The 22474-nt window shown below is 45.7% G+C and overlaps 1 protein-coding gene across 1 annotated transcript in view; it reads right to left on the bottom strand.

Annotated features, from left to right (window-relative positions):
* Positions 1–22474, bottom strand: part of LOC309544214 (uncharacterized protein) — a 133726-nt gene that overhangs the window by 36515 nt on the left and 74737 nt on the right. The window contains exons 8-9 of the mRNA XM_082243097.1: positions 14749–14903; positions 7428–7569 (exon numbers count right to left, since the gene is read on the bottom strand). Of these exons, the coding sequence (XP_082099223.1) occupies positions 7428–7569; positions 14749–14903 (297 nt within the window). The remainder of the gene's footprint in view (positions 1–7427; positions 7570–14748; positions 14904–22474) is intronic.

Below are 22474 nucleotides of genomic sequence, written 5' to 3'. Positions count from 1 at the left end.
CTCTTTAAGCTCCTATAATATTTTTCTTAATGGATTTATATTTACTTCAACCCTTTTGCTGTCAACAACGTAAGCCATATGGCGGAATAGAACCACTTCTGGCTGGCCAGGTCAGTATGCCTTATGTTGGCTGCATTACCCACTTGGCTGTAATCTCATGGTCACTTCAGTGATCATGAACTTATATTAGAATGGTTCTTGTACTCCACCTGCAGCTACGGTATAAAGCATCCCCCAAGCACATTATTTAAAGTAATTGTGTACTTTTAGTGTTGCACTCAAAGCCACATGAGAAGACCCTGTCCCCATTGTATGTTTTTTTTTTAAACTTTGTTGGCACATTTGTCACCCATGGCAGTGTCCATTAAAATGCCCTATAAATGGCCAGGGTTGCCTAAATTTTGAATGTGATTTGCCTAACAATTGGCAAATTGAAGCCAGGCACATTTGCCCCCGTAAGGCAAAGAGTGATCAAGTGTTATTCTTTCCTTTAAAATTGTCCACAGCTGGAAAAGTCTATGAGTAAGGTTTGGGTTTGCTGCTACCATGGCTTTTGGATGAATTCCCAGGAGTTGTGAACTTTAATTGGGCTCCCGGTGGCCTTATTTCAATGTGTGTTGGAAATTACAGAACTGACAATTCTGTGAAAAACATTTTTTTTTTTTTTTTTTTTTTTTTTTTACATTTTGGCATTGGTACATGTCCTTCACTGCAGTGTGTGTCTTACAATGTCTCGTGTTTGCTAATAGCTTGCTTGTTAGCCCTACAAAAGGCCAGACTTTTATATTTGCCCCCCCATAAATTCCAACGGGGTTCACTGCAAAGTTTGCAAACGTTGAGCAAGATGTGCAAAACTGTTCAAAACTGGCCCTTCCTATCAAACGTAGTCACATCTAAATAATATGCTGCCTGATATTGAGTCAATAGCAATTTCTGCCTGAGGCTTCTTATTTATGTAAGATTCACTCTGACTAAACATAGATTTTTTTTCTGTTTCTTTTTTCTTTAATCTAGTGACACCTAATAGAATAACCATGTACACACATCTTCATAAAAATTACTACAAAATGCTCAACAACTTCATTTCTGAAACCCTATTTTATAAGACACCCATGTACATTATTAGGTGTTTTCAAATCAGCACCTAAGGGGCATATTCAAAACTTAGGGCAGCCTTGTTATCCACACTCCACCAGACATCACAGTATTACTGCACACTATGGCCTGTTTAGAAAATATGTGCCATGGTTTGCAATGTCCATGTCCACAGCAGAAAGGACTCAGTGACTGGAGGCAGGGCTGGAACCGGTTACTAAACATTTGGCAGTTTGCAGAACCGCCTTACTGACCATCTATCATCTGCTCGTGTCCTGTGGCTGCAGCGGCGGCGCTGCTCTCTCTGCCTCTGTCCTGTGTCCTGTGGCTGCGGCGGCGGCGCTCTCTCTCTGCGGGGAGCACTGGTTGCTAGGCTAGAGGCTGCTTAGCATCTAGCAACCAGTGATGTCACCCCTTCTGAGCCTCTTCTCCTTCAGGCCGCCGCCCCGCCGCCTCCCAGTCCCCGCCTATCACAATTTGGCTCGGCCTCCACCCACTTTCAGCGCGCACTGCACTGTCTGCAGGTGCGCAGCGTGGGACTCACTGTCACAGAACCTGGAGAAGAAGAAGACTATGTCAGACAGCAGGTCGTGGTGGTGACAGGCAGCCTGGGCAACATTATCAGGTAGGAGGACATTGTGGTATGGTGCTGGGTCTTCATGATTGAGGCTGGCTCTACATTGTTGCCTGCCCTGATGTTGGAAATTGATGATGAATTTACTGTACAGCAGGTGTTTTCTTATTTATGGAATTTTTAGCAAAATACTTTTTCATGATTTGTGTGTGTTTATTCAATTTTGGAGGTTATTGGGGATCAGATATTTGGGGGCACCTTTACTATAAAGGGGCTTCCACTCTAATAGGCCCCCGGCACATGCCCGTGAGTCACATGATCCCTTCTGGGAGCAAGATGTAGAAATTACATCCTTGTATCCTCAACCTGGGAACAAGTTGCCTTACAAAGAGGGGGGGGGGGGGGGGGGCTTCATTTTGAAAGGTACCTTCGCAGTGTTAAAAGGGATGGCCTGGTATGATTCAGAAGGAGGGGGAATGCTGCCACCCCATGCTCTCTGTGCAGCCTCCCCCTTGGAAGGCACCTTATCCCCACCACCATTCATTCATTCATATAATATTGTGAGACAATTTAAGATGAAAAAAATAAATAAATTAAAAATAGCAATAACACTTTACAAACCATTGTGATTTTTTCTGACTATTACTATGATTTTTATTATACAGTAGTTTGGAAAGTTTATTATTCAGTACTTATTATTCATATAATAAAAGTAAGGGCTCGCCTCTTGCACACGGGCGTTCCGATCAGATCTGCCTGTCAGATCTGATCGGATGCCCCATTCAGCCCTATGGAGCAGCGGATGTCAGCGGTGACATGTTTGCTGACACCCGCTGACACCCGCATCCGATCCTGTTTGTGAAATCCGGACGGATGGAAACCCTATTTTCCATCCGTCCTGGGTGGGGATGGGATCGGATGAGAGCGAACAGGCGGTCCGCTCTCATCCGATTCCCCATAGAGAGCAGCGGGGCTCTGACACCTCCCTCTCCGCACACAGTGCGGAGACGGAGCTGTCATCCGCCGGCTCAGCGGGGATCGGCGGAACGATCCCCGCTGAGCAGAACACGGTCCGCAACGTTTTTGTTTGCCATTAAAGAAAAAAATATTAAACCATGCTTGAATGTCGGAACTGGTTACTAAAATTTTTGAATCTCACCACTTTGTATACCGTATCTTTTTAATGACTGCTACCATTTTGGGGGTTGAGTCAGTCACAAGCCCAGCTCATGATATGTATGCAGAATATGTAGGAGCCGAGGAGTGGCAGGGTGGAGATTTTTGTGGCACCTCTCCACCCATTTCTTCACCCCCAATCCATCCTCCCCAACCCCTCCATCCTGATCACACCCCCCAGATATCCCCCCACCCTGATCACACGCTCAAATACCTCCCCCCCCCCCCCCGCTCTAATCACATCCCCCAGATACCCTCCACTCTGATCACACCCACCCAGATACCCCTCCATCCTGATCACATGCCCAGATACCCTCCCCCTGTCTGATCACAAACCCCAGATTCCCACTCTGATAAAACTCCCCAGATACCCCCCAACTCTTATAATACCCACCAGATACCCGTCCCCACTCTGATCACACCCCCCTAGATATTCTCCACTCTGATCACAACCCCCTAGATACCCCCCTTACTCCCATCACACCCCCCAGATACCCCTCCATCCTGATCACACACCCTCAGATACTCCCCCACCCTGATCACACGCCCAGATACCCTCCCCCACTCTGATCCCACCCCTGATACCCTCCACCACTATGATCACACTCCCCGACAAACCCCCCACTCTGATCACACCCCCTAGATATCCCCCCAACTCGGATATTACCCCCACATAGCCGCCCCCACTCTGATATTACCCCCATAGATATTACCCATTCTGATCACACCCCCCCAGATACCCCTCCATCCTGATAACGGCCCCCAAATACCCCCCCCCACCCTGATCACACGCCCAGATACCCTTCCCCACTCTGATCACACCCCCCAGATACCCCCCATTCTGATCACACCCCATAGATACCACCCCAACTCTAAAAACACCCCCAGATACCTGCCTCCACTCTCATAACACCCCCTAATTACCCCCTCACTCTGATCACACACCCCAGATACCCCCCACACTCTAAACATACCCCCTAGACACCCCCTAACTCTGATCACACCCCCCAGATACCCCCACTAGATACCCCCCACTCTAATCACAACCCCCTAGATATCCCTCCATCCTGATCACACACTACAGTCTTGCTTTACATTACCCGCCCCTGACTGATGTGCGCTCTAGGCCAGAGCCTACCTTGCCTATAGGTAGTGTCGGCCCTGACTGGAGGAGATGCCAAGTCACTTGACCAGGTTCTCCTTCTGCTTTGTTTTTCCTTTATCATTAATTTTAGTGCTTTGCTGATTTAGGACTCTAACTTCAGCGTGCTGCATTTAAGTGGAGTTCCACCCAAAAGACATTTGGCACCTTTCGGGGGAGAGGGGGGAGCGGGTACCTGTTTTTAACAGGTACCCTATCCCCACATCCGTCAGACCTTGCCACAGTAGGAAACTGGCTATAAGGCTGCAAGGCTTCACTGCTGCGTTCCCTTACTGACAATGGAGGCGGCAGCACCCGACGGAAACATCCAGCCGACATCGCTGTATTCCAGGATATGTGAGTGTCCGTATAGTAAAAGTCAGCAGCTACAGTATTTGTAGCTTTTGGCTTCTAATTTTTGGAGGGGGGGGGCTTTAAGGTCATACTACTGCTTTATACATTTGGTCCACAGTGATATCGAAAAGTGCTCTATTGTCCCTTTTTCTGCTGGTTTGAGTTTACTTTTGTTGTCACAATTTGTAGCTTTAAAAAGATGTAGTCTCCACATACCACAAAATGAGCAATACATTGTTCACCAGCTCTTTGATCCCACATGAGTTGGGTATTGCCACTGTGGCCAAATTTGTGCGTGAAAGGGACTCGGCCTTCTAGTTATATAATGACTTCATCTTGGAACTGCTGTCACATATCCTCAAATACAATGTATTCTCATTCGATGGCTCCCACTTACCGACATTTGTTAATGTGTACATGTACAATATATTACCAAAAGTATTGGGACGCCTGCCTTTACACAGACATGAACTTCATGGCATCCCAGTCTTAGTTCATAGTAGAGCCCTGCACGGGACTGTTTTATTAAACCCACACCCGCCCACACCCACTGAATGTATGACCAGGACCGCCCGCACCAGCAATGTTTGTCTCTACTCCCGCCCACACCCGCAATGTTTGTGTCCACTCCCGCCCGCACCCACTCCTGCGGTTTTGCCCTATACTTGCTGTATAAGACTACCCCTTCTTCTGAGTCAACACCATTTCATAACATCTGTGGAGCCATCACGTCCCTATCAAATATTTTAGCCCGCTGGATGTGCCCTAATATGTACTGTAGCTTCTGCTACATACAGAACTTCTCTCTTATTAATAGTTTAGCCCGCTGGATGTGTATACAGTAAGCTTTGGCTACTTACAGAAAGTCCCTGTGCTGTAATACTCTATGTACCACGCTGAGCCAATCATGGCAAGCTGTGTATTCTATTATTGCATACGAAGCCTGCTCGGATTGGCAAAGGTTGCATAAGCCCGCCTTTCTGACTCAGCCAATCCGAGCAGGCTTTGTATGCATTAATAGAATACACCGCTTGCCGTGATTGGCTCAGCACGGTACATAGAGTATTACAGCACAGGGATGTTCTGTAAGTTGCCAAAGGTACTGTATACACATCCAGCAGACTAAAATTGTTAATAGGGATGTTCTGTAACTAGCTGAAGCTACAGTACCTGGCATATAAGACGACCCCAGATTTTTGGGGTATCTTTTTATTATAAAAAAAGTTGTCTTATACGCCGGAAAGGCGGAAAGGCTGTCCACAAGGTTTTAGGAGTGTGTCTATGGGAATGTTTGACCAGTCTTGGAGAGAAGTCCTTGCTCCCAGTCTCCACTCTAATTCATCCCAGAGGTGTTCTTAGGGTTGAGGTCAGGACTCCACCCCAAACTCATTCATACATATGGACCTTGCTTTATGGACCTTGCTTTGTGCACTGGGTCAAATCATTTGGTGGAGGGGAGATTATGTTGTGCAGTTGTTTTTCAGGGGTGGGGCTTGGCCCCTTAGTTCCAGTGAAGGGAACTCTTAACGCGTCAGCATACTAAGACATGTTGGGCAATTTCATGATCCCTACCACATGATTTCATGTGGTGCAGCTTGTCTGTGTATGCCTGAAACGCCAACTACGCCCCCCAACATTGTGGATGAGCTGTTTGTTGGTGACGTTGGGTGATGCGCTGGGACACAATCCTCCCCCCCCCCCCGGTGCCATTGTTGGCGCAGAGCCTGGAGGATGCCAGGTTGTCAGGGTATATGTGGAGAGGGTCTCAGTGTGAATGCCGCAGATTCCTATTTATCGGGACACATAGGGGCAGCAGAGATCCTCCTGGTTTGTGGCTACCTGATATGCGCATTGAGGTTTGTTTGCCTATTAAACAGGATAATTATGGCTAAATATCTGGTTTTCTTTTGAATATACAGATAAACTCCCTGTGGATGGTTTAGACAAATGGAAGGGGGGTCATAGCAGTCCCTTTCGATTGATAGTCAGTCATCATATAGTAAGTAATAGCTCTTGGTATAACTTATTCTGGACGGGAGATATATAGTGGGAGATATTTACCTACTGTGTTATGCTTGTTTGTTTAGAGACATATATATGGACGCCTTAAACAGTTTTCTCCTCCCCTGTATGAGCTAACTAGGTAATATATCACTTCCTTACCCGGTATTTGGCCTACACTGTGGCTCCCTCTTTGGGTGGATGGGAATTTATGATATTCATCATCTTTCCTCTTAGGGCCAAACTGAGTATGGGCTACTGAATGTCCCCTTCACTCTAACTTCTTGTAAACATATATTCTGTACCATTTAGAAAGTGTAAGTAAGGTAGCTATCAACTTCATAGCTATAATTACTAGATATACTATACTATATATACTAATTACTATATATACTATACTATATAACTCTAATTGATCATGTGGTACCAGATCCTATAGTAACTCATCTTTTTGATGTAGATCTTTTATTTTTGAGGTGTCCTCTTCAGTCTCCCCCTGTTGCTATGGTGCCCGCTCGGGGACCATGTGCACTGTAGTGCAATATTGCTGAGGTACTTCCCACACAGTAAACTAAGTGATGGATTATAGTGTGATGTATATACAGTAGATGAATTTTAAGTATTGTTATTTCTCTTCAGAGGATTACTGTACTATACTCATGCGTCCCTGATGAAGCCTAACTTCAGGGAAATGCATTGACAGATGAGAATCTCTTTTTCATTGGATTTATCAAGGAAGAGAAATGTAATCGCTTTATGTACAGTTGATCATAAAATATGTTAAAATACATATAACAACCATAACCTCTTTCCCAGGTAGAATACATATCTTGCTTCCCCAGGCTCCTCCCTGATTTTAGACCAGTTCCTGCAGCTTCTTTTCCTTTGCACTCCAGTTATCTAAGGTGCTTTGACTTCCTCATGTTCGACGCAGGGACATGAGGATGTCGGGGAGCAATCCAGTCCACTGCCAGAGTGTAAGGGAGTGCTGCAATGGATCCTTTTTGTTTTCCAGCATTCAACTTTAGAAACATTTGAAACAGATAGATAGTTATAAGGAGCATAGACAAAATGATGTTTACTTACACTTTGCAGTGAGCTGCAGTTAACACCCAGTCAGCTTTTATTAATGTTCCAGCACATAGCAATCCTCTTGTTTCCAGTAGAGCTATATATGGTCTAGAGTGAGGAACAGCTTCCCGTCCTCCAATGATGTCACTGCACTCACCTGTATAATATTAGGAACACATTATGAAGAAATCAAAAAACAATCAAAACATTGTAAAGAAATCTGTCAGAAACACGGGCACCTTAAAACATTGTCAGCCCTACTGGCCAACAGAGAAGTTCAGAAAGAGATATGTAGGAACAGATGAAACCAGCAACCAGGCAAAGTTGCAAATATTTTGTACTTTTTTAAGTCAGAAAAATACAAATTTTTAACATGTTTACAAGATTAGTAGACTTAGCTTCTTTTGCCTAAAAAAGTCCATCATTTACAGAACGCAATAGCTCAAGCTAAAATTTCTCTCCTTCACATACTTCATGGTGTCATACCCTTGGTACAGCCCTCCTGCACATAAAGGCTTCTGTCATAGACTCTGAAATACTTTCCTGCACATACTTCCCACTGACATACCCCCAGCACCCCTCTCTTACAATTACTGCCCGCTGTCATATCCTAAGCAGTTCTCTCTTGCACATTCTGCCTGCTGTCATACCCTCAGGACTACTCTTCTAGACATACTGTTTGCTAAAACTCTTTTTTAACATTATTTGTTTTATCCCACACCATCTAATTTTGGAACTACCCCAGCAATAATAATTATGCACATTGCAATGGTCCTGGTAAGTTCTCCATAACAGCACTGCTGGTCAGCTTTAAATCCAAACTGCCTTCTAAATTATTTCCCTACACATTTTATTCAACATTGTGTTCCTTATTTACTTGAAGTTAGTCATTATTTATAATATAGCATATAACATATGTAGCGCACCCTCTAAGGAGCCGCAAGTAGAATGGGATTCCCCACCCTGCACAGCCAGACACCAAATTTTCATAGTCACTTCAGTCAGAGAACAGTCTGACTTTTTTTTTTTTTTGAGGGTAATAAACTTGGATAGGGATGGGGGTTTATAGGATGCTCACTTGACTTCAAACTGACTTCATAGACAACTCCTATATACAGTCTCAATATGCACCCCACTTTTTTCCTCCAGTACTCGCTTGCAGAGCCTAGCTATGTCACCCTGTTGTGGTTTTGTAGCAAAGGCCCATTACAGGCAGGGACTCGCAACCCCTATACTCAGAGAACAGATAGGGTGACACCGCTCACACTTTCCCAGCACTTCCTCCTGTGGTCACTGCCCCCAGCACTACCTTTTCGGGCCCTGCCAACCCCCCAGGCTGCAGCAGCCCCTTTCACTAATGCTCCAGTCTAACTTCTTCCACAGTCCTCCAGACTGACACTTACCAACCAGCCCACCCGGCTGACTCTCAGGAGATCTCCTAGACGTGCTGACCAGCTCCTGCTGTCCTCTTACTTGCTCCTATGCCTCCAGGAAAGAATTCCTCCATGTGTTGTAGAGGGTCCCTCAAGCACCTGAGACCCAGGCCCAAAGTCACCCCCATCCAGACTAGGGGGTGCCCTCAAGAGCCACCGACAGCCTCCTTAGCACGCCATCTCCATCTTCTACCCAACTGCCCATGCTGCTATGACTTATGACTATTTACGAAGTGGCCTGTCCCCTTCCAGCTTCTTTCTGCTGGGGACTGGCTGGGGCCCTCATAAATATTCCAAACAGCCCCTCCTAGCTTCCACCTACTGCATCTGGAAGCTTCACCAAGGTTCCAGAAAACCAGGGGAGGCACCAGAAGAGCTGTCTGAATGAGTCATCCACCTCCCTGAGTCACTCAAGCCTGACCTAGATTAAACCCAGGCCTGGCTCTCAGCCAAACCAATTTGCCTACACAAACAAATCCTACTTATACACCTAGAACACTAGCTAGAGGGAGCTACATACAGTAAATATATTAAAGCATCTAAGCTTTACAGAAAACATTTAATGGTGAACAAACACCAGACACCCTCCCCACTCTCTTGGTCCCCCCTGTACTTACCTCCAGGGTTGCAGAGCTGTCAGTACCCCCGCGCCAGTCAAGTGGGTTTTAAATGGGGGGAAAGTAAAGTGGGGACTTGGAAGGGAAGGGGGAGAGTGTGTGGTGTTAATTGACCTGAGCAGTAGGCAGCCACTTAAACGGAACACTGGCACATTTTGGAGAACCGGTCGACAACCATGAGGATAACCGTGTAACCTTGAGATGTAGAAAGTTCCACAATAAAATCCATGGCCAGGTGAGACCAGGGATGCTCCCCATTGGGAATGAGATGCAGTATGCCCAAGGGAAGGTGCCGCTGAGATTTTTTCTGGGCACAGACCAAACAAGCAGCCACATAGAGCAACAACAATAAACACACAGCAAGAGTGAGGAGCGAAATCGAGAACAGCTGGGGTCAAATCCAGAGCGGGTAGGCATCCAAGCTGGAATCGAGCCCAAAAGTGGGTAGTCATCCAAGCCGGGGTCGACTGCTGATGCTGGGTCCTCTGCTGATGCTGAATCGAGAGCCAGGAATGTTGTCAGCCAAGCCAGGTCATGCACGGAGGAACACGGAGAACAGAAGACTGCTAGCAGTGATGCACCTTGGAGCACAAACACAGGGGCAAAGGATTGCAAGCCAACAGGTGATATATATAGTCACGTGTGCAACATCATCACTGAGCGATGCCCAGGCAGCAGGCAAGTGATGATGCAAACAGAGTTTATAAAAGACAGCAGTCTGCACATGTCCAGGATGGCTGCCAACAGGAAGGCAAGGTAAGACCTTGATACCCATTTAAACTGTTCTATCACTATGTGCTATTGCTGATTGGTCTTCAGTAGGGATGATTGAACGGTCCGGTCGAGCAACGGTTCGACCCGAACATTGGGTGTTCAAAATTCGGCCAAATTCCGAACTTTTTGCGGTAAAAGTTCGGAATTCGGTCACCAGAACCACCCAAAATGCAATGGGTCAGGAAGTGGGCTTTAAAAGCCCGTGATTGGCCCAGAAATGTCAGTAAAAGCCAGTGAAGGGGGCAGGAGTGTGCTAGGAAAGTGATTGGAGTGACTATGGGGTCCAGAGGCCAATCAGGAGTGAATAAGCCCCCTAGTATATAATGTAGCCCCGCCTAACCTGGAGCACTGTAATACAGAGGCTTTTGAAGAGAGTGGAAGCATTAGTGTTTCTCCTGCTGTATGGACTGGAGCTGTTCTTTTAGTGTGAGGAAAGGGATATGCAGTGTAGTTAGGGTACTATATACCACTATAGTTAGATTCAATAATCTAGATTTTGTAGGGATACTTTTAAGTGTCAGGGTGACCGGAGTTTAGGGTGACCTACTCTGCCATGCCTGGGTGACCGAACTCTGCCATGTCAGCCAGGGTGACCGTAGTGTAGTTTAGCTGACTCTGCCATACCAGGGTGACCGAACTCTGCCATGTCAGCCAGGGTGACCTTAGTGTAGTTTAGCTGACTCTGCCATACCAGGGTGACCGAACTCTGCCATGTCAGCCAGGGTGACCGTAGTGTAGTTTAGCTGACTCTGCCATACCAGGGTGACCGAACTCTGCCATGTCAGCCAGGGTGACCTTAGTGTAGTTTAGCTGACTCTGCCATACCAGGGTGACCGAACTCTGCCATGTCAGGGTGACCGTAGTGTAGTTTAGCTGACTCTGCCATGCCTGGGTGACCAAACTCTGCCATGTCAGGGTGACCCCACTGTGCAGATTTTGGGCTAGGGGTATATATATATATATATATATATATATATATATATATACACAGTATATATATATGTGTATATATGTATATATATATATATATATATATATATATATATATACACACACACACATATATATATATATATATATATATATATACCCCTATACAGAAGTTCAGATGTCATGCCTGCCTCCAAACGCCCAAAAAACGCCTGAAACAAAAACGCCCAGGTGTGAAAGGAGGGTAACACCATCCCTGCGCTACTGAAATTCTAAGAAAAATAATCTGTTTTTTCTGCAAATCTCATTTTTTTTTCAATAAATTTTTCAATAATTGGCTCTCTATCAAAAAACGACAATTTTTAAGAACTTTTTTTGCCTGATTCATAGTCCCTGGGGCATGACCCAGAACCCTATGCACTTTTTAGGGGCATTTATTGGGTTTTAGGGCTTCAAAATGGTGTTTTTTGATTCCTGAAGATCGGGTCCCATTGATTTCAATGGGGTTCTGGAATCCGAACAGAACTTTCGGGAAATTCAGGTGTTCTGGTCGAACTGAACTTTTCAAAAGTTCGGTCATCCCTAGTCTTTATATAAAATAGTAGGGTATATTGGCGCTGCCAAATGATATAAATAGATATATGGGAGAAAAAATGTTCCTTATACACACTAGGCAAATATAAGCAGTACACCACAATTTAATCCACAAATGATATTATTAGTAAACGCCTACCGGTTAAGGGCAATTAATACTAGACCAATAAATAGATAAATTCACAAACATTAATTGTGATAAAACATTAATAGATGATATGGTGCAAAACTAAAGTGATTGAAGACGATTGCCCTAAACCAATAAATGGATAAAATACAAAAATATTATCTGTGATAAAACATTAATAAGTGATGTGGTGAAAGATAGATTAAAGTGACTACTGCTAATTAAAAAGCATAAATAAATTTAAACACTAGGTGGCAGTGGTGGTGCTATATAAATACTTGGAATATAAATATAGAGGTATCCAGGTGAAAAATATAATAAATATATAGTGGTTGGTACCAGGTGAAGTACAAGAATAAAAATAAATAAATGGTAAAGGTGTCTAAAAAATTCCCAAGTGTTGATATGTAAACAAACTTCAATAAATAAGTGATATCTGGTGATTAAATAAATTAATATGTGATATAACTAGATTCATATAAGTGATCCAGTAAAAAAGTCCGTAAAAGATGTTTAGTGTTACACAAAGTCCATAGATGAAATATATAGAATAAGTTTTAAAAGTGAAAAAATAGTGCAAAAATAGTGCAAAAAATCTTCTTGGAAGAGAGAAGTGAATCCCACCCTAGATTTCATTTGTGCTCCCCCCCCCCCCCATCGACATTGTGCTTGGTCGTGGAACTCCTCTCCCCATCCCCGCACTCAGGGCCGGGGACAAGGAGGCTGGAGGCAGCCTGGTGAATTACCCGGGAGAAAAAAATGAGGGTAGGGGGTGGTGAACTGTGTACTGTCCGATCTAACAGCCATCCTGTGACTTCTGCTCTATGGAGGATCGCTGTTATGACAGGAGGGGGGAGAACACAGCACAGCTATCATTCTCTCTGTAGTTATGATTTTATTTATATCAAGCATTCCTGTGACATTTGTAACAGAATATATTTATATAGCCAATAAGTAACACTGAAATGCACTGATATGAATAAAAACACAATTATTTGTAAATGGACACACACACACACTCACTATACAATCTCTCTCTCCCTCTCCCTCTTCCCTCTCCCTCTCTCTCTCTCTCTCTCTCTCTCTCTCTCTCTCTCCCCCTCTCTCTCTCTCTATCTCCCCCCCGCTCTCTCTCTCCCCCCCTCTCTCTCTCTCCCCCCCCCTCTCTCTCTCTCTCTCTCTCTCTCTCTCGCTCTCCCCCTCTCATCTCTCTGAGGATCTGAAAAACAGAATTGCCACGGTAGACCAAAGAAGTTGAGTGCACGTTCTCAGTGTCATATCCAGAGGTTGTCTTTGGGAAATTGACGTATGAGTGCTGCCAGTATTGCTGCAGAGGTTGAAGGGGTGGGGGGTCAGCCTGTCAGCGCTCAGACCATATGCCGCACACTGCATCAAATTGGTGTGCATGGCTGTCATCCCAGAAGGAAGCCTCTTCTATATATGATGCACAAGAAAGTCCATAAACAGTTTGCTGAAGACAAGCAGACTAAGGACATGGATTACTGGAACCATGTCCTGTGGTCTGATGAGACCAAGATAAATTTATTTGGTTCCGATGGTGTCAAGCGTGTGTGGCGGCAAACAGGTGAGGAGTACAAAGACAAGTGTGTCTTGCCTACAGTCAAGCATGGTGGTGGGAGTGTCATGGTCTGGGGCTGCATGAGTGCTGCGGCACCGGGGAGCTGCAGTTCATTGAGGGAACCATGAATGCCAACATGTACTGTGACATACTGAAGCAGAGCATGATCCCCTCCCTTCAGAGACTGGGCTGCAGGGCAGTATTCCAACATGATAATGACCTCAAACACACCTCCAAGACAACCACTGCCTGGCTAAAGAAGCTGAGGGTAAAGGTGATGGACTGGCTAAGCATGTCTCCAGACCTAAACCCTATTGAGCATCTGTGGGGCATCCTCAAATGGAAGGTGGAGGAGCGCAAGGTCCTAACATCCACCAGCTCTGTGATGTCATCATAGAGGAGTGGAAGAAAACTCCAGTGGCAACCTGTGAAGCTCTGGTGAACTCCATGCCCAAGAGGGTTAAGGCAGTGCTAGAAAATAATGGTGGCAACACAAAATATTGACACTTTGGGCCCAATTTGGACACTTTAACTTAGAGGTGTACTCACTTTTGTTGCCAGCAGTTTAGACATTAATGGCTGTGTGTTGAGGTTTTTTTAGGGGACAGCAGATTTACACTGTTATACAAGCTGTACACTCACTACTTTACATTGTAGCATTGTAATTTCTTCAGTGTTGTCACATGAAAAGATATATCAAAATATTTACAAAAATGTGAGGGGTGTACTCACTTTTTGAGATACTATATATATATATATATATTATACACGCACAAGTGCTGATAGCAGAAAAAAAAGGGGGAAACGGCCGCGATGTGCGGAGTAATCTCTGCTTCCTCTGTCACCACTCAGCAGCCCCTATAACCTGTTTTAACTTTTACAGGGGTGGCATGAGAGAGGAAGCAGGGGAAATAATAGCCCCCCCCCATAGCAGCCATTTTCTACTTCTCTTTGTGCTATCGACACCTCAGAGGTGGAGAAGCAGAGATCGAGAAAATTGCCTGTGAGTTGCTTACATCACACTTTATTAAACTTATTAAATATTTAAAAATCAGACAAGTGTCATTTAGTAATAATAGACAAACCACCACTTGTATAAAGCCATATGTGTCATAAAAAATAACCTCAGATTTAGATGGATGTTTTACAAAGTAAAAACATTATTTGCTGATAAACTATTTAAAACTTACAATGCAAACATGAGTCTGGTCTTTAAGCATTTATGTTACGAAAAATACCTTTAATTACCTGCACTGATTTCTCTTTCATAGGTCAAACTTACCATTTGGAAGCAGTAGGGAAGCCAACAGACATGCCGAAATCCAGCAGAGCATCTTGTTTTTTGGTTTTTCTAAACAGCGAAGATAGCAACTGGAGTTTTCATCATAGTTATATACACTGTGGGCTGACACCTCCTTGATTGCAGTTTCACTTTTACTATGAATTTCACCAAATCATTCTCTTTGTTCCTTCCAAGACCTCCTTTGTCACCTCCTCCCATGCTCACCTCCAGGACCTCTCCGGAGCAGTGCCATCTTAAGAGCAATAAAGGGCCCCGGGCAATGCAGTGCACTGGGGTCCTGCCTACACAATCACCGCCGAGAATAAAAATACAAATTATCGATAAGGCGATATTTACTGGTACAGCAGTGCCAGGCTAATGACAGCTTCCAAGTTCGATGGCTGGGTCCGGGAACAGAGGTGTAAGAAGGAAAAGAGCCGCACTTCTGGTTGTAGATGAGAAACAATAAAATCTGTTTATTGATATCAAAAATAGGACAAAAAAAAAATAGGACAATAAAAACATTTGAAGCATATCCATAATAGTCAGAGACATGGGGGAAAAAATGCACAGCGGTTACGGGAACACACACAGACGGGAGTCAGACTCCACTGTCCTGTGTGTGCCTGTTCCCGTGGAGGCTGACAGGCATTCCTGCAGTTGTGGGCCCCCCACCTCCATGGCCCAAGTGGCCTGACAGCAGTGCAGGGCCAACAGACGCTTGCCACCTGCTAAGTTCGACTGCGGGATGCACACAGGAATCGGGACTAATGCTTGGCTTAGTCGCTGGGCAGGTCGGGCCCCCCGGGCAAGTGGGGCCCCCGGGCAACTGCCCAGCGTGCCCATTCAGTAAGATGGTCCTGCTCCGGAGCCTCTCCCATCCTATAGAATTCCCTACCTCAATCTGTTTGACTATCTTCTACTCTGTCCATGTTTAGGCGACGATCTCTGAAAACCTTTCTCTTCAGAGAAGCCTATCTTGCCTCCACCTAACAACTGTACTCCTATTTTCTCCATCAGCTCATCCCACACAGTTATTACCTTTTGTATTTCTTGACCCTCCCTTTTAGATTGGAAGCAGAACCCTCTCATTCCTCCTGTATTGAATTGTATTGTTATTGTACTGTCTGCCCCATGTTGTAAAGCACTGCACAAACTGTTAGCACTATATAAATCCTGTATGGTAATAATAAATGATAATAGGCACCTAACAAGGTAGTGTGTTAAAGGGCAACACACCTCTCTCATGTAATGCAAGCAGTAAGTACAGATCCATACACTTTTTGTTTTAAAAACTGGAATTGGTCAATTAAATGTGAAATTTTAAAGTATATGTATAATGTAAAGCCATTTTTAAAGGCTATAAGGCATTCTGTGACTGGACGAGGTAACAAATGCTGCTTGTCCAATTATAGAACACCATGAAATCATCCAACAGCATACAAGATGTTTTCTGAATGGATGAGCTGCACAGTAAGCAGCTCACTGTGATCCCGGTGTTCCAGCTCTGAATGTCTGTTTCACCACCCGAACTTCAGTGGTGATATCAATATCAGGGACTGCATGTAATATTCTTCTTAAAAGAAGCAGCCACCAATGTGGAACGCAATAATTGAGGTACCTTACTGAAACCTAGCTAATATTCCAATAAAGTTTTTTCTCACACTTCAGCTTTAATGTAAACCAAATTATATTAAATCTGCAACTTTAATTGGAATACCTAGTGACCCTGCCATGTAAGTCCTTTTTCAGATACTCTTAAAATTATGCTCCAGCATTGTCACCCAAGCCTCCAATGAAGACTGCAAGTAACTATTTCAACAAAGATTACGACACTGTCCACTATTGTCACCATCAGGAAACCTGCATGAGAAATACTAAGTAGTCATCACTGGAGTATGTGTAGACAGAAAGTGCCTGCAAAGAGACTGGATGACATTAGCAGCACTGAAATGTGACAAAGGATGAAAATGTTTATTCATATATATTTTCATTACACAAAGCAATTGTTTACTGCTAAAGCTGGGCAACCACACAATACAATCTTCTTTAGATTTTTTTCTTTAGATTTACCAAAACCATATAATATGAGGTCAGACCTAAACACTTTCAATTTGTATGTGGTCAGGCCGGCCCTTAAGCTGGATACACACTATCCAACTTTTGTGGTTAGATTTCCTTCAGATTTACCTTTTCTATGTAGTGCAAGGGCCTGCCAGATTGCATACAAATTGAAAGTGTTTAGGTTTGACCTCATATTATATGGTTTTGGTAAGTCTAAAGGAAAAAGTCTTCAGAAAATCTTATAGTGTGTATTGCCCATTACACTACATAGTTGAAGGTAAAGCCCTCACACGTACCGATTGTCGGCCGTAAATATTCGGCCGCCGACCGATCGGCCGATTGTAGGCTTGTTAGTATGACAGCGCATTTTCGGCCGAACAGAATCTGTCGTGCAGACTTTAAAATATTTGTTGGCCGTCACCAGAATGGCCGATTGTTCGCCAGTCAGTACAGATTTCGGCCGACAAAGAGCAGATTAGCAAGACTGGGCATGCTCAGAAAAGAAAAAACACACAGAAAGTTAACCATCACATGACATCACTTCTGCAGTCGGCTATTGTTGGCCGACAAAATTCGTGTGCAGTCTTTAGCACTTTTCAACAGATACGACAGCCCTGGACAAAAGACGGCTGATCGTTCGGCCGACGATCGCTACGTGTGTACGGGGCTTATATCTAAAGGAAATCAAACAACAAAAGTTGTATCGTGTGTACTCAGTTTTAGTGCTTTAGCAAACTAAATGAAATTCGGTTAAAATTTACATCTACTTTAACATTGCTGCAATCAGAGAAGTATCAGATGCAAAATTATTCCACTCTCACCTCATCCTCCAAAAAGTAGCCAAAGCCAAAACTTATTTTTTCCATTTTTATAGAGTGGTGAGGGGTCATGTTGCAGACAGAAAGGGGACAAGTTGCAGATAAAGTGTTTTTTTTACAAGTGTTAAATCAATTTCAACACCACTTCTATTACTTTCTCATCATGGCTTTCTTCTCCTGCACAGGTAAATGATTGCTGTTTGGAAAATCCACATGTACAATCACCATGCCTGTACGTCACCCAGTTTCAGCGGCTCATGTGCGGCTCACAGAGCGCACACCCAGGAGCCCGGAGATCCACATGTCACCTTGACACAGATCACATTACTCCTGTGTCCCAGTGATTACATGGTGTTTTATCATGTGATTACTGTGTCCAGGGGCGGACTGACAACTCATTGGGCCCCCGGGCACTAGGGGTTCTTGGGGCCCCCAGGTTTAAAGATGGCCACCGCACGGCAGCCACCTTTCTCTTTTTTCTTTTTAAATAACAAACGTGTTATACTTACCTCCTCTGTGTAGTTGGTTTTGCACAGAGCAACCCCGATCTCCCTCTTCTCGGGTCCCTCTTTTCTGCTCCTAGCCCCTCCCTCCAGTTGAGTGCCCCCACAGCAAGCAGCTTACTATGGGGGCTGCTGAGCTGCAGCTCTGTGTGTCCATTCAGACACGGAGCTGTGGTTTGGACCTGACCCCTCTCTCTCCTCATTGGCCAACTTACTTTGATTGACAGCCGTAGGAGACAATGTGTGTCTCAGCCAATCAAGAGGCAGAGTCCTAGAAGGCCGAGGGACTCATGGGCAATGCTGGACAGGGATGGGGCTCAGGTAAGTATTAGAGGGGCTGGGGAGGCCACTGACCACAGAAGGCTTTTTATCTTAATGCATAGAATGCATAAAGATAAAAAACCTTCCACCTTTACAATCCTTTAAGGCGGCAGCCCCACATGGAGAGGCACCTAGCTTGGCGACATCCAGAGTGGCAAGAGACTTAAAGTTTGTGAGCCAGTAAAGGTACCAGGAGCCTCTCATGGGCAGTGCCACCTAAACAGCATCATGGGCAAAGTAATGCACTGGAGGCCCCTACCAGAGAAAAGGTGACCTGTGGCGTGCATAGTGCACTGCAGCATACAGTGGGTGTGGCTAACTAATGCCACATATTGGGCGAGGCTTTTTATTCTGATTAGAATTATAAGTCCGATTTTTACAAATGTTTCTTTATTTTAACTAAATTTAATTAATATTTTTAAATGTTTTTCACAACATTGGTGGGTGGCTTTGGTGGGATATTAGTCTCACTTTTGAGACAGAGAAAGGGACACATTCCCCAATCCCTTTCTCTGTAGCCTCATCTGCACTGCAAATGAATGAACAGGACATAGAGGCTCCTGTCCATTCATAAACCGAAGCGGGAGGGGCTGTAGTGGGACATCTTCTAGAATGTGTGACTGTCCCGGCTACTGGGGCCCCCTACTGACCATGAGCCCTCGGGCAGTGCCCGGAGTGCCCGAATGGTCAGTTCACCCCTGACTGTGTCCATTCACAGCAATCACATAGTAAATAATGTAAAGTAAAAGTAAAGATCAGTTCTCTCTGCTCTCACTGTTAGAGCAGAGAGAACCAATGCAGCAGCCTGTAAGTGTACAGCAGCCTGTCAGTGCGATGCCAGCCACCCCAATGTCCCTGATCATCAATGGTATATAATCCGTGTGTGCAGGGGGGGCCCACTGTGACTCACCCTGCACCCATGGATAATCTCCTGGTTGACAGTCAGGGATGATCAGTGCGGCGGTGAGGACAGTTGCTAGCACTGATCTCCCTGTATGACTTTTCAGCTGACAGCCGCTTCTCCTGCTCTCTCTTCGGCGGCTGTCAGCTGAAAAATCATACAGGAAGATCGGTACTAGCAACTGTCCTCATCGCCGCACTGATCATCCCTGACTGTCCCCTGTGTCCTTCACCTCCGGCAGTGTAACGGAACCGCAACTCACACTGTGCTTGTGGACTTCCGTCAGTATATGGCTTCCTCCCAGTTGAGAACATAAATATCAGATTTTCCCAGCCGCCCCATACAAAGCTAGTCGACAACTAAGCTTGTACTGGAATCTTCACCTTTATTGAACAGTTTCACACTCAATTTATACACACATGAGCACATCCCCCTCCTGATCCAATTACCCCATCAGGTCAGGGGTTGCCTGATTACATTTAGAGTTGAGCGGACACCTGGATGTTTGGGTTTAACGGGTTTGGCAAACTTCGCAAAAAAGTTTGAGTTCGGGACCCAAACTTAACCCCGAACCCCATTGAAGTCAATGGGGATCTGAACTTTTGAGCACTAAAATGGCTCTAAAAAAGTAATGGAAAGGGCTAGAGGGCTGCAAATGCCAGAAAAAGGAGGACGTGGTAGCCAACACTGGTTTTTGTTTTTAATTTTATTTTTTTTTAAATTAGGGTACACCCCATAAGAGTGAGAAAGATCAAAAATACAACAATGGCTGGGTAAGGCCGGTATACATGTCTATTCTGCACAAGGTACGGAAAAGTCCTGTGGGATCCATGCCTGGTTCATTTTAATGAATGTGAGCTTGTCCACATTGGCTCTGGACAGGCGGCTGCGCTTGTCTGTGATAACGCCCCCTGCCGTGCTAAATACACGTTCAGATAATACACTGGCTGCAGGGCAGGCCAGCACCTCCAAGGCATAAAGGGCAAGCTCAGGCCATGTGCCCAATTTGGAGACCCAGTAAAGGGGGCAGACCCGTCATTCAGTACGTGTAGGCGTGTGCACACATACTGCTCCACCATGTTTGTGAAATGCTGCCTCCTGCTAAGACGTTCCATATCAGCTGGTGGTGCTGGTTGTTGTGGCGTGCTGACAAAGCTTTTCCACATTTAGGCCATGCTAACCCTGCCTTCTGAGGTGCTGGCGGTGCCCCGGCTGCATTGGCAACCTCTTCCTCCTCCCCTGCCTTCGCTTTGTGCTTCCACTGTGCCCCCTCTGTCAGGTGGGAATGCCACCAGCAGCGCGTCTACCAGTGTGCGCTTGTACTTGTGCATCTTACAATCACGCTCCAGTGAGGGAATTAAGGATGGTACATTGTCCTTGTAATGGGAATCAAGCAGCGTGGCCACCCAGTAATCAGCACAAGTTAGAATGTGGGCAACTCGGCGGTCGTTGCGGAGACACTGCAGCATGTAATCGCTCATGTGTGCCAGGCTGCCCAGAGGCAACGAAAAGCTGTCCTCTGTGGGGGGGTGTATCATCTGTGTCCTCTGTATCCCCCCAGCCACGCACAAGTGATGGCCATGAGCTGGTCTGGGTGCCACCCTGCTGTGAACATGGTTCTTCCTCCTCCATCCTCTCCTCCTCATCCTCCACTTTGTCATCCTCCAGATGACAAAGTGGATGTGCCCTTGCTGGACAATTGTGTACCTGGCGTTTGTGGGTGCAGGAACCCACCCTATGAGCCACTTGTGAATGACTGCCCTGAAAGCCTTGGAAATGATCCCTCTTCCTCCTCCTCCTCCTCCTCCTGTGCCACATCCTCTTCCATCATCGCCCGAAGCGTTTTTTCAAGGAGGCATAGAAGTTGGATAGTAACGATGAGAACGGCATCATCGGCACTGGCCATGTTGGTGGAGTACTCGAAACAGCGCAACAAGGCACACAGGTCTCGCATAGAGGCCCAGTTATTGGTGGTGAAGTGGTGCTGTTCCGCAGAGCGACTCACGCGTGCCTGCTGCAGCTGAAACTCCACTATCGCCCACCTTGTGGGCACGTCACATATGAGGCGGTGAGCGGGAAGCCCGAATTTACGCTGCAGCGCTGACAGGCGAGCAGCAACAGGGTGAGAACGCCGAAAGTGCGCACAGACAGCCCACACTTTCTGCAGCAGCTCTGACATATCGGGGTAATTTTTAAGGAACCTCTGCACCACCAAATTCAGCACATGCGCCAGGCAAGGGATGTGCGTCTAACCGGCTAGGCCCAGAGCTGCTACGGGATTTCACTCATTATCACACACCACCAGGCTGGGCTTGAGGCTCACTGGCACCAACCACTCATCGGTCTGTTGTTCCATGCCCCTCCACAACACTGCGCAGTGTGGGGTTTTTCACCCAAATGGCAAGTTTTAAAACTGCCTGCTGTTGTTTACCCCTGGCTGTGCTGAAGTTGGTGGTGAAGGTGTTTCGCTGACCGGATGAGGAGGCAGTAGAAGATGAGGAAGCGGAGTAGGAGGAGTTAGCAACAGGAGGCAAACTGAAGTGCCCTGCAATCCTCAGTGGTGGAAGGACATGCGCCAAATTGCTATCCGCCTCAGGCCCATCCGCCACTGCATTTACCCACTGTGCTGTTAGGGAGATATAACGTCCCTGACCGTGCTTACTGGTCCACATATCCGTAGTTAGGTGGACCTTGCCACAGATGATGTTGCGCAGTGCACACCTGATTTTGTCCCCCACTTGGTTGTGCAGGGAAGGGATGGCTTGCCTGGAAAAGTAGTGGCGGCTAGGCACGATGTACTGTACGACAGCCACCGCCATAAGGCTTTTAAAACTCTGCGTCTCCACCAGACGGAATGACAGCATTTCAAACGCCAGGAATTTTGAAATGCTGGTATTCAGGGCAAGGGGTCGTGGGTGAGTAGGTGGGTACTTCCTCTTCCACTCCAGCGTTTGGGAGATAGATAGCTGAACGCTTCTATGGGACATTGTGGAGATGGTTGGTGACCCAGGTGGTGGTGTTTCTGGCAGATCCTCTGTTTACTACACTACAGAGGTGGATGAAGAGGCCGAGACTGCAGCAGAAGAGGAAGCAGGAGGAGCCAGAGACCTTTCTTGGTT

Source organism: Pelophylax lessonae (genome assembly GCF_965119305.1).
Source record: "Pelophylax lessonae genome assembly, chromosome: 1".
In the NCBI taxonomy this organism is placed as follows: domain Eukaryota; kingdom Metazoa; phylum Chordata; class Amphibia; order Anura; family Ranidae; genus Pelophylax; species Pelophylax lessonae.
The sequence above is the reverse complement of the archived record's forward strand: the minus strand, read 5'-3'. Positions and strand labels throughout refer to the sequence as shown.